Here is a 13514-nt window from a genome sequence, read left to right as displayed (position 1 = left end):
TTTTTTTTCTCACAGAAACAAGCCATTCCCTCATTTTGTTTTGAGATTTCAATACAGATCAGGCTTACATTTGCTTGGTCATATTGACATGGTCTCTAACAAAAATGTCCTGTTTCTTATTACTTGTTGGCTGTCATTGCAGGTTAAGCTCCCTGAGGGCGAAGAATATGTCCTGCCCAACTGAGCCTCCAGCAGTTCTGGACATGAGTGCTTTGTCCAAAGTGGGCTCAGGCAGAGAGAAGAAACAGTCATGTAGGAAATCTGAAGCAGTGCTTTCTGGATGCAGAACACAAAACAGAGCAAAGCAACATCAACACCGAAAGAATAATATATAAATATATAGAAATACAGATAGATAGATAGATACATAGATAGATACATGGATAGATGATAGATAGATATAGATAGGGAAAAGCACTGCTTGGATAGTCAAAGAGTCCACTAATGGCAATATGAGGCCCCAGTAAATATTCTACATTTTACGTGTGTGTGTGTATGTGTGTGTGTGTGTGCATGCGTGTATGTGTGTTTCCCTCAAAAAGCCCTTTGCTAAACTGCACAGGTGACCAAAGATCTTCGTAAAATAAAAACAGGAAAAAAATCTCATCCTTGGTCTTTCGGAGTAAATTGAAATACAAAATATTTTAAATGGTCATTACAGAAAATATTCCTCTTCTGAATCCAAATTTATAGATATTTCAGTTCTCAATGAAATAAAGTTAATCCCCTAAATAAATGACTTCCACATTTTTTTAAGCAACAGAATCCCGCCCCCTCCTTTTTTCTTTTTTTTTTTTTAAGAAATCCTGACACGGTAGGTAGTCTCTCCCTACATGTGTAAGGAATGAAAGCCAAGTTGTGCTGGTGGTGTGGATGTGTGAAAGCATGGCACTGGGTGATGGTAGCCAAGTTGTGCAGGTGGTGTGGATGTGTGAAAGCATGGCACTGGGTGATGGTGGGGACTTGGGTGTGGGTCAGGAGAGGCGCTGGCGCTCAGAATCCTCAGGAACTGCCTGGCTTATAAATTACTGTGCCAAAGGGACATGTCAATTCTTTCTGGCCAAAGCTTAGAGCTGCAAACTGAGGCCTGACCTCTCACTACCTGGAACGATGGTGAGCTTGAAGAAGATGGTGAGCGGGAACTTAGCAGGAATGGAGAGTGATCACTAGCCAGAGGCATTCCCCTTTCCACAGACCCGCTTCATGGGGACATATCTGTTCCTGAGAGGAATCCAAATCAGAAGGAGCATAAGTGTTCTTAATAATTCTACCCAGGCCTCCCTCTTCCTTTCCTGGCAGCAGCAATATTGACAAATGCTTCATATCTACTTGGAAGTGTTACATTTGTCCTTGTGTCATCCCTGTGCTGTGCATACTTATCCCTCTATCCTCTCTCTTCCTCCTTCTACTTGGAGAACTTGGAAAAGAAGGTTCTAGAAGAGGAGCCCTGACTTTTTTTTGGAAAAACAGAGTGTGAGCCAAAAAGAAGAGAGGGAAGGTATTTTTGTATCATCCTCCTAACTAGGAGACAATATGTCATTTCCTTTTTGACGTAACAGCGGCAAAAGTCTTTGCCTCAAAGGAAAGGGATGAAGAGGAGAGTGAAAACTTCTTCCTTCAGTCCTGAAACAAGGAACAGAATATTAAGACTATTATTGATTAATCAGTTTTTCTACTTTTGATAATTATAATAATGGTTGCAAAGACCCCAGCCTTTTATTAAGATTTCTTTTTGTCATTGTTGAAAACTAATTTTTGCAACATTTCACATACTTTAATGAAAATTATGGGCTATAATTAAATTGCTCTAATGCTATCATTACATAGATACCAGACGAATAGGATTAAAGTGAACAAAGAAATAGCTCTTCAATTAAAAATTATTTTAAAAAGAACTTGGTCCAATTTCCTAAATATGACAAATGAAACAGTATTGAAAATCAATACTACTACAGCTTTAAATTGGTAAGATCTTAATCTTAACTAAAACCGTGTTTGCATGTAAGCAACCATCTGGATAAAATGCTTAAAATTCAGGGAAAATTTTTTAAAAGTCTGAATCATTTTGTCTACACAAAGTCAAACACTTAGATATTTAAAAGTATCTAGATTAATGCATAGTACACTATCTTGATAGAAAAATACTTAAAAACAAATTAAAGGAACTTCTCAGTAGAGGAGAGAGAATCTGTGTCTATTAGAAGGACTGGATATCAAGTGAAATTTGAGTTTTGATTTGAAAAGGAGCCCCAGCATTCCTAACTAGCAGCCATGTGACCTTGGGTAAGTTATTTAACCCCAACAAGCAATAATTCTTCAACTACAGAATGGGTATAATTATAACACCGTTTTGAGATCTTTCCGGAGATTCAGTTTGAATGAAAAAAATGGAAGAGTGCTTGGTATCCCTCAAGAACTCATATCCAACTAGAACCTCAGAATGTGACTTTACAGGTTAAATTGTGTTACCCCAAAATTCATATAGTGAAGTCCTAACCCTGAGTATCTCAGAATGTGACCTTATTTAGAAATAGGGTCTTACAGATGTAATTAGTTAAGAGGAGGTCATTAGGGTGGGCCCTAACTCAATATGACTGGTGTCCTTACAAAAAGTGGTAATCTAACAATTCAAGAGCAAAAAAACACAAAAATCCAATTAAAAAACAGGCAGAGGATCTGAATAGACATCTTTACAAAGAAGACATGCAAATGGCCAATAAGTAGGTAAGAAGATGCTCAACATCACTAATCATCAGGAAAATACAAATCAAAACTACAATAAGATACCACCTATAAGAATGACAATTATCAAAAAGACAACTAATAATAAACGTTGGCAAGGATGTTGGGAAAAGGGAACTGTTGTGCATTGCTGGTGGGAATGTAAACTGGCACAGTCACTATGGAAAACAATGTGGAGGTTCCTCAAAAAATTAAAAAGAGAACTACCATATGACTCAGCAATTCCACTTCTGGACATTTATCTGAAGAAAATAAAAACACTAATTCGAAAAGATGTACCCACATGTTCATTGCAGCATGACTTACAATAGTCAAGATATGGAAACAACCTAAGTGTCCACTGATAGATAAATGGATAAAGAACACATAATAGAATACTATTAAGCCATAAAAAAATGAAACCTTGCCATTTGAGACAACATGGATGGGCTTTGAGGGCATTATGCTAAGGGAAATAAGTCAGTGAAAAACAAATACTGTATGATCTCACTTATAAATGTGGAATTTAAAAATCAAACAAACAAAAAAAAAGCAAGCTCATAGATAGAACAGAGGCTGGGGGTGAGGGGTGGTTAAAATGGGTGAAGGGCGTGTCAAAGGTACAAACTTCCAGCTATAAAATAAATAAGTCATGGGGATGTAAGGTACAGCATGGTGACTATAGCTAATAATACTGTACTGCATATTTGAAAGTTGCTAAGAGTAAATCTTAAAAGTTCTCATCATAAGAAAAAAAATGTATGGGGATGGCTGTTAACGAGACTTATTGTGGTGATTGTTTTACAATATATACAAATATCGAATCATAATGTTGTTCACCTGAAACTAATATAATGTTACATGTCAATCATGCTTCAGTAGAAAAAGGGAGAATGCCCTGTGAAGAGATACAGGGAGAAGATAGCCATCTACAAGCCAGAGAGACCTACAACAGAATCTTCTACACAGCCCTCAGAAAGAACCAACCATGTCAGTGTCTTGATCTCAGACTTCCAACCTTTAAAGCTGTGAGACCAAAATTTTCTGCTGTGTAAGTCACGCAGTTTGTGATACTCTGTACAGCAACCCCAGCAAAGAAATGACCTTATTTGGAAATAGGGCCTTAGCAAATGTAATTAAGATGAAGTCATACTGGATTGGGATGGGTCATAAATCTTATGACTGGTATCCTTATAAGAAGGCCATGTGAAGACACAGAGACACTGGGAGACACCCAGGGAAGAAAGCCACATGACAACAGAAGTAGAGACTAGAGCAATACAACTACAAGCCAAAGAATGCCAATGACTTTTGGCAACCAGCAGAAGCTAAAAAAGAGGCAGGAAGATTCTCCTTTAGAGCCTCCAGAAGTAACCAAAACTGACAACTCCTTGATTTTGGGCTTCTCAGCTCCAGAACTGTGAGAGAATAAATCTCTGGTGTTTAAAACCACACAGTTTGTGGCAATTTGTTACAGTAGCCCTAGGAATCTAATATAGGGAGTATTACATAAAGTATTCTGTCCACTTACAAAGGACTATGTGAAGATTTATGATTAGAAATTATGCTTCCACATCTAGTCCAGAGTTTAAGATGATCAAATCCAGAATGAGATTATGTGATTGTTACTAGCAAATATATGTACTGGTGCGATTTTTGAAGTTGGTCATTTCCTAAACTACTTTAGCATGTACCACCATGGGAGGAAGAAGAAGAGGAGGAGAAATATGAGAGGACAAAAGATTATCAACAAAATCTGTAACAGAAAGTAATGTAGAAGTTAATTAAAGCAAAGATTACATCATAATTATGAAGCTAGTAGTATGTTCTATATGTGAAAACAACACTTTAAAACACGTATCATTACACTGGATAGTAGAAAGGAAAGTATTTTCTACAGAGGATTTATTCTGTGACATAGCTCTTTTTGCTGGTGGCATGTCATATGTTTTCAACTTCAACCCCAATTTCTACAAGAAAAAAAGTATTTATTCTCTGGAAAAAATGAGTTGGACACCTATAACGGTCTTCTAATCATCAGCTTCAGGAGACTCTCTCTGCCAATCAGTAGACAATGGAACAATTGACGTTGTTCTTTTAAAACTTTACAGCCCTTTTAGATCTGCTTCATTTCAGAGTTCCAACTTAAACTGTTTAGCTTTTAGAAGACTTAACCACATCTGTCCAAAGATACTAATTCAAATATGAAGCCAAATCTCTGGTTTAATCTGGTTTCCCATTTATCTTCAGACCCCAAATAAACCAGATGTTTTAATTATTTCAGTATGTAGTGATTTTTCTACTAGCAAATTGGCCACCAAATTTTCTATTTGATCTGGGATCCCACGTGAACAGAATTGTTATTGTTGCTGTTGTATTGTTTTGCTTTATTCCCTCTGTTCTAAAATCATCTCCTTAAAGAAAATACAGTTGGCCACTAACAAATTATGTATATTTGGGCAGGATACTTAACCTCTTTGGTCCTCCATTTCTGCATTTGTAAAGTGGGAATAAAAATCTCATAGGATTGTTGTGATATTAAATAAATTAATAAGGCTAAATGTCTAGAACACATTAAGAGCTCACCAATGTTAATTCTGTCTCCACTTCCCTTAATGTTACACACTGAACAATTAAAATAGGAACAATCAGATGAGAATAGAATCATATTACTACTTCTACCCATGTACTCATACTCATGTACTCTGCCTAGCTACATGTTAATTTAAATTATCTACTAATGCTCTTTTTAATCCGAAACCTCCAATTGTATACTAGATCCCAACTTTCTCTAAAGATATTATTCCAGAAGTCTACCATCTTTCCTCTATATTTTTAATTGTTCCCTTCCTACTATATACAAACATTTCTCTCTTTTTAAAATTTTTTTTTATTATAATAAAATTGCTTTACAATGTTGTGTTAGTTTCTGCTGTACAATGAAGTGAATCAGCTATATGTATACCTATATCCCCTCCCTCTTGGACCTCCCTCCCAACCGCCCCATCCTACCCATCTAGGTCGTCACAGAGCACCAAGCTGAGCTCCCTGTGCTATACAGCAGCTTCCCACTAGCTATCTGTTTTACACATGGTAGTGTAGTTATGTCAAACCTAATCATACAAACATTTCTCTATTTCTTCCATCTTAACCTATAGCAACAAAACAACCTCTACTGTCCTTACACTTCCATTTTTTCTGCTCCTTCTTACAGCAAAATTCCTTAAAATAATTATTTATGCTTAGTGATTCCAAATCTTCAGCCATTCTCTCTTCGACCCACTCTAGTGTGTCAGACCCACACCACCCTACAAGAGTTCATTTGGTAGAGTTGATCACTCTTGTCTATTTTGATGCATTTTCTTTACTTAGCTTCTAGGACAACAAAAAATATATTGGTTTACCTCCCATCTCACAGGTAATACTTTCTCAGTCTCCATAGTCTTTCCTTCTCTTCTTCCAGACCTCTTAATGTTGGAATGTCCCTGGATTAATCTTTGGTGTCATCTCTTTTCTCTATTTTCATTCAGTTCCTTTTATTCTCACTCAGCCTCATGACTTTAAAACTCTACCTTCTATATCACAATGACTCCCAAATATATATCTCCATTTATACGTCTCTCCTGAATGTCAAACTGGTTCCTTGATGTCTACACTTGGATGTCTAAGAGTCACCTCAGATTTAACATGTCCAAGCTAAACATCGTCCTTCTACTGTGCCTCCTCCTACACTATTCTACATTCCTCTTTTCTGTCTTAATTGATGGCAAATCTATTTTTCTAGACATTCAGACCAAAATCTAGGAATCTTCTCTGACTGTTCATTTTCTTTTACAACCCATAACCAAATGAGCAAAAAATGTGATGTTTGTAATATATCTAGACTATGACTTCCATTGTTACTCCTCTGGTCTGAGCCTGGACCAGGCTGACATCTTGTCCAAGCTACAACAACCTCTTATTTGCTCTCCCGGTTCCTCCATACTCTCCTACAATCTACTCTCAATAAGTCAGCCAGAATTATCTCTTTAATATAAAGTCAGATCATTCTGAATCTCATTGCCTCGCTCTCTCTACTCTTTCCAGATTTACCATACCCCTAGTTGTTCCTTAAATACACAAGGCAGAATCTCATCTTAATGCCTTTGTGCTTGCTCTTTGCCATGTTCTTTCCTCAGATACTCATTTCGTTTCCTTCAGGGCTTTGCACAAAAGAAGACAATACTGACTAACTTATTTAAAATTACCTTCACCCTCCACACCAGCACACCCAAGCCTCCATACTCTGTTTATTTCTCATCTTCTTATACCATCTAAATTTAGTTGTTTATTGTATTTATTGTCTACAATGTGTCTCCACACACTAGTATATAAGCTCCAGAAGGGCAAGGATTTTTTAATTGTTTTTTTTTTCACTGATGTATCTCGGGGGCCTAGAGCAGTAATCTAATCAGTACAGAGTAAGGACTCAATAAACATTTGTTAAGTGAATAATAAATTAGATAGAAATGTATAAGCATGAAGGAAGAGCATTCTGGAATATAATCCCCTTTTAAAATCCTAAACACACTGAGAGTGATAGCAGTCATTTTTATACATATCTAATTAGGAAAAAATCAGTCTCTATGTTCAACAAATCACCAAATAAACCCTAAATTTATGGAAAAGGCTCTTGAATGAATTCAATATTATCTCAGGTAAAGACTACTAAGCAGAGTGTGTAAAAGTAAAATACTTATGAAAATCAGTAATAAAATTCTCAAGGAGTCAAGAACTGTACCACAACCATCTACAGAGACTGTAATTTTCTATACAATAAAATTGGGGTAAGTGAAAAAAATGAGTTAACTTATGCAGAAACGAAAATTAATTCTGTATTCATCTCACAAGAGCTATGCAAATTATAGTCAAAGTACTGGAGAAATACAAAGCTAAACAACTCTAAGGTATCCATAAGCCAATCAATTTGCTGTGGATTCTCTGGGTCCCTTGTTCCTCTTCTCATGTTTACTGCCTAATATTTGACCACTTTACTGTTTGTTGGCAACTCTCATAAGAGAGAGAACTAGAGAAGCAAAATGAAACATAAGCAAATTAAAGCTACTCCTGATAGCAGCCAGGAGGAATATGTTGGGATCTTTGTCTGGACAGTGAGAAAACATGTGTACTATTTAAAAGTATTCACTAAAATGGGTACTAAGCATGTTTTCTGGAAATCAGTTGCTAATATTGGCTTGACCCAATTCAATAAGGTGAGCATTAAACCCATCTAAAATAGAGTCAACTGATAGAATAAAAAGAATTCACGATATATTTGAATGTGCAAAAGCAAGCAGGAAGAAAAGGAGGGTAAAAGGGTGGAGACACACAAGCCTCGGCTGTAGAAATCATCTACAGGAAGTAATTTAACATAATGGAAATGCATCTAACATAAGCAAGAACTAGGGCCAAACCTGACTCCACCCACTTACTAGCAGTAGAAACTGGGTCAGAATGCTTAACTCTGAGAACCTACTTTCAAATTTGTAAAATAAGGACAGTCATATACTTTCTTCATAAAGTTTGGTGATAAATTATGTCAGTCTCTACATCCAAATTCCAGTTTCTATCCCATGTTGCCTGCCTATTTGGCCAAGTGCTGACAGTCATCTCATTTTAAGCACTCATCCTTTCTTTCAATTTTTCAAGGATAAAGCCCTGAAGAAATATCTACAGAGTAGTTAACATATGGCTAAAACTATCATGGGAAATTTAAAAAGATGGATTAAAAAGTGCAACTGGGATCTTTTGTAAATGAGAGGCAGCCTATTGGTAAAAATATGTTTTTTTCTTCAATTGTACTGGAAAAATAGTATAAAAGCTCTGTTTAAAAATTACAGCAAGGCATCTTTTGGAGGAGGGAGAAGATGTTCTTCCTTCCATACAGATTAAAGTGCAGAAAATGCTTTGTTCTTTGTAAACTTACTTGAACGTAAGTTCTATGGGAAGAGAGATCTTTGTTTCATTCATTACTGATAGTGCATATAATAGGCAATTAAGAAATAATTTTGAATGAATACAGCATACACAGATTGGCACAAGGGTGGTGGTCCATCTGCCTCTGCAGATGACCATACACAATTAAAAAAAGAAGAGATAAATAATAAGCCAGAATTTTATTAGCACCTAGATAAAATGCAACACAACTATTCCTATACTTCCTAAACTTCCACAATTCTGTTGAAGAACTCACAGCCCATATGCAGTATATGTATTAGCATATGCATAAATATGAAATGACTAATATTTTTTGAACCAGGAAAATATGATTTCCTGACGTGAATAGACCCTTCACGATAGAGAAGGAAAAAAAAGCTGAAAGTTTGGGGAAAAAAGTTCTATTCCTCTGTTTAAAAGTCAAGCTCTAAACTTTGATTTTGTTTATTTTTTTAAAAGACTACTTATATAGAACATTGCATTTAAATTATTTGTTATTTAGATGTTAGGATAATATACAAAGAGCTAATAAACAGCATAACTTAGTTATTAATAATAAATACCAAAGTGAACCAGTGTTTTAGAATTTTTAATATGAAAACACAGTAGATTTGGACTATAAACCACAGACTGATGTAGGTATCTATAGATCTTGTCCTCAGGCTAATTATAAAGTAGTTCAAATTTTGCCAAAGTAAATAGCACAGCCTACATACTTCTTTGCCAACTCTCTCATAAACCAGATGGAACCAACAATCGAAAGAACCATGAAAAAGAAATTTTTAATGAATCCATTTCCTTCTGAAGTTGTATGAGAAGAAGGTCACTTTCTTACTTACTAGCTTACCTTTTGATGTCCTTATCATTTTTTTGATTGTACATATTTTTATGTATTATGCTATATTTATGCATTCTTCAATAGCATCTTTATTTATGACTTTGTGAATCAACATCTTTGTGATAGGAGGCAAAAGTCACTTAGCTAATTACACATGCTTGATAAGCTGCATAATAATAACCACTGCAGTACTGTACATTAGTTGAAAGCATATAAATTACTGCAGTTATTCTCATTTGGGAAAAAACAAGAGACTTTTTTAGTTATCTAAAACATCTTTGTTGCCTCCATATCCACCTTCTTAAGTATACTATTCTTTTAACCCAAATCATGACATTAATAATAAAATAAAGGTTATATTCCATTCTATCAGTCTGATCAAAGAAATAAGAACAAAAACAAAACAAAATTCAATTTAATGCAAATACTTCTGATCTGTAATTGAGGATTTGATGATATGAAGCTTCTTCCACATAATGCAATCCCAATGAAAAAAAACACTTTAGACGTTCCCCACCCCACAAGAATGCTGTAATGAAATCTGACTTGGTCCAGCCAAGAGATCAGAAGTGCACAGAGAGAGAGAGAGAATGTACAGAACTGGAATATTAATATGACTTCTGTATGAAGATTGAAAATTCTACAAAGTTATAATAAGGTCAAAATAATACAGATAATTTACTGCCAGAGAAAATCATACTCTCCTATGAGTGATTTACTAGATGTTCTATAAAAATGGAGTGTGGACAAGCTACATTCCGATGCAAGCTTGCAGCTGTCAGTGTCTACATTTGCTCAATCTGGCTAGAGGATGCTTTGAAGGTTGATTTAATTGTAGCTTCTGAATCATGTTCTTCCCTATGTTTTAAATTGTTTAACATAAATATAAAAATGTTAAAGCAATTTTAAGACTGTAAATATTTAGTATAAAAAGCTGCAAAATCTCATTTTTTTCTGGAAGAGTGACTGAAAACGGAAAGACTGTCTGGGAAAAAATACCATTACTTAATAATGGTAATTGTCCAACAGTTATGGCAAATTTACCCTTATATGAGAAAGTTCATAGGGTGTTCAGAAGGAACTAAGGATAAACAAACAAAAAACTAGGTTTGTGACTGAACTGATCAATTTTAAGAGAAACAGGAATCTATTATCTGTAGAAAAGGGTTCGGAGATCAAAGCTGAACAGCTGGGAAGGCAGCATCTTTGGGTTCCCTGCAGGCAAAGTAATAACCTAAGTATCTTTTTCTCTATACACAAACTCAAAGCAGAGATTCAACTCCTGTCCATGCCACCAGCGCCAGCACACAGGGAACCACCAATGAGCTTTGTCAATGTCATCTACTCAGCTAGAGCTCTCCTCAACCATCTTTCTATTCTTTGACAGGCTTCATTAAATTCCAAATATCGCCTAACCATTCACTTCCCAGCATCAACAAATCATCCTTAGGGAGAATATCTTGTTCTTCCTCTGCAAGCTGTTTCCCCCATTTTTTATTTTCACTTTTATACATACCTCCTTTTCTACATATTTTCTTGCCGGGTTTTCTGGCACATTCCTTGGATATTCTTTTTACTGAAAAATGAATAGAAGACTAGAAAATAACATGGCGCTCCATCACAGACCGCCGGAACATGCAACACCACTATCTAACTTAATACGCTCCTGCATTTACTGAGTGCGAAAGATCCCCAATTCGCTGAGCCTGCACATGCAATGGAGAAATGTTGATGCATCTTCTCAGAAGTCATTCGGTAGGAAATGGAAATTAGGAACCCATTTCTACCTAAATATACGTGCTGCAGAGGAAAGAAAATGAGTAGGCACAGGAAAAAAATAAGAACGCCAACACACATAAACAAAAAGAGCTGCATGCACACATGTAAAATATGTCTACATGCCGACAGGAAAAGCCATGCATGCTACCAGTACACATGAATTAATATTGTTAGAATAGAAAAATATAAATATATCTCCCTGTTTTTCCTGAAGTAAACTCACCATCCTCAGTTGGGACGTATATATTTAAATACAGGCAATCTTCACTCTGGTCTTGTACGTATGATGAAACCACATCCAAGTTATTAGTAAACCACACAGGAAGCATGACTTCTGGCAATCTGCCATCAATGATATTCTGGGGACACACAGGAGCAAACTGAGTAGCATTCCTGATATCTGACCAAGGAGATGGTGGTTCTGGAGGCTGAAAACGATGTTCTCCTGTTGGCGGGGCTGCATATGGAATGCCAAGAAACTGAATAACAGGACCCAAAATTTCATTATTGAGTTCTTTCTTAATCCCTCTTATCTTGCCGAAGTTGGTAGTCACCAGTGGGTCTCCATCATCCAATTTTTGTGAGAGCACGTGGGCAGCCTGAAGCAAACAGCCCAACACACAAAGAGTCAATGAGGCACCCAATCCCCTGTGTACCAAGCATGCCATTACTGCTCTCCAAACATAAGCTGGCCACATGCATCTGGGCAGCGCCATGGTCCCACATCAGTTGTGTAGTTGTCTGGTTGCAGTGAGGCAAAGGTGTTTGTATCCACTTGAGAAAAACCGTATAACGGTAGAATACACCTCAGATTTCTCAAAGGCGAGCTTGTCAAGAAAAGCTCAGAAAGCTCTTCATGCAGCCAGTATCTCCCATTGATTTCACATGTATTGAAGTAGCATCTTCAATCATCGCTATTTATCAGACCATATCCTATTGACCATTCTGTTTTCCATAGTAGCAACGTAGTGAGAGTGGCCATTGACTGTACATTTCCCTCTTATAAATCAAATCCAGTTAGCTGCAGGTCTATATCCTAGAGAAAATGAAAATAAATCATTAGTACAAACAAGCTAAAATAGACAGAGTGATAACTAGATGTTTTACAAGCTACAGAAATACTTTAATAGTGGCTGGAGTCAGGTGAGTTAAATACTACCATAGGAAAATTATGGTTTGATGTAAGATGACAGATGAAATAACCGATTATTAGAATATTGAGAAACTTGCCTCCTGGCTTTATACACATTTAATAGAAAGCAGGCCTTGTTAAAATATACAGTTTCAGGAGTATTTCACAGTACAGTTTTCTTAAAATACTGAAGGTTATGTGTGAAATTTTCCCTTTATTGAAAGTCTTCAATCACTTTAAGGGACCACAGTATTAATCACCAAACATACTAAAAATTAGAATTCAGTAGCAGAAAACCTTTTTAAAAATATTGGTAGGGAATTAGTCGAATGTAAACAAACTTTGTAAGAATGACTATATATATTAAACAAACAAACAAATAAAAAGATGGTCCCCAATCCTGTGCTATATAGAAAAAACAAAGATTATGTTAGAACAAGAAAACCAATATTAGTTCAACTATGATCATTTAAGTGCAACTACCTTATAAGGTCAATCTCCTTGCTATTTCTCAAAAGTATACATAAAATCATTGGCTATAGCTCCTTCATCTTAAATTAAGATTCAAGAATTTAAAAGACAAAATGCCTTTAGACACAACTTGAAAAAGAGACAGAAGTTGGCATCATTTTTTGCAGACTTTATTTTTTATCATCTAGGTAGCTATATATTTTAGATATCAGTAAATTTGCAACAGGAAAATTAACTTCTGAGTCAAAGTCAATATATTTTAAATTACAAATGTTCTCACTACCTGTTAAAGATCAAAAGAACAATACAAAAAGAAAAGAGTGCGGCAGTTTAAAAGAACAAGCATACCTAATCATAGCGTTGCATACTAACAGTAATCAAACATCTAACACTCTTTACCCAGTCCAACTTAGGATGCATCAAAATAAAATGTAACATTCAGTGCAATGCAATTCACAGTGTAATCTTTCGTTAACTGCAAAATAGCACACAACTGGACAAAGTTTTCTTGTTCAAGCAATGTTTTAAAGTGCTTAGTTTGAAAATAACAGTGTTGATTTGTATTATAGATGGTTCTATCCTGTCATATTATGGGAA

At 35.8% G+C, this 13514-nt stretch overlaps 1 protein-coding gene across 4 annotated transcripts in view; it reads right to left on the bottom strand.

Annotated features, from left to right (window-relative positions):
- NLGN1 (neuroligin 1) overlaps window positions 1-13514 on the bottom strand; it is a 724630-nt gene that overhangs the window by 683944 nt on the left and 27172 nt on the right. For 2 of the 4 annotated variants that reach the window (XM_082458950.1, XM_082458952.1), the window contains exons 2-3: window positions 11538-12350; window positions 11052-11111 (exon numbers count right to left, since the gene is read on the bottom strand). In XM_082458950.1, coding sequence (XP_082315076.1) covers window positions 11052-11111; window positions 11538-12030 — 553 coding nt within the window. In that variant the 5' untranslated portion in view covers window positions 12031-12350. The remainder of the gene's footprint in view (window positions 1-11051; window positions 11112-11537; window positions 12351-13514) is intronic. The other 2 variants (XM_082458951.1, XM_082458953.1) reach the window with 1 other exon arrangement.

This window comes from Balaenoptera physalus (assembly GCF_965194825.1).
Source record: "Balaenoptera physalus genome assembly, chromosome: 4".
Classification (NCBI taxonomy): domain Eukaryota; kingdom Metazoa; phylum Chordata; class Mammalia; order Artiodactyla; family Balaenopteridae; genus Balaenoptera; species Balaenoptera physalus.
The sequence above is the reverse complement of the archived record's forward strand: the minus strand, read 5'-3'. Positions and strand labels throughout refer to the sequence as shown.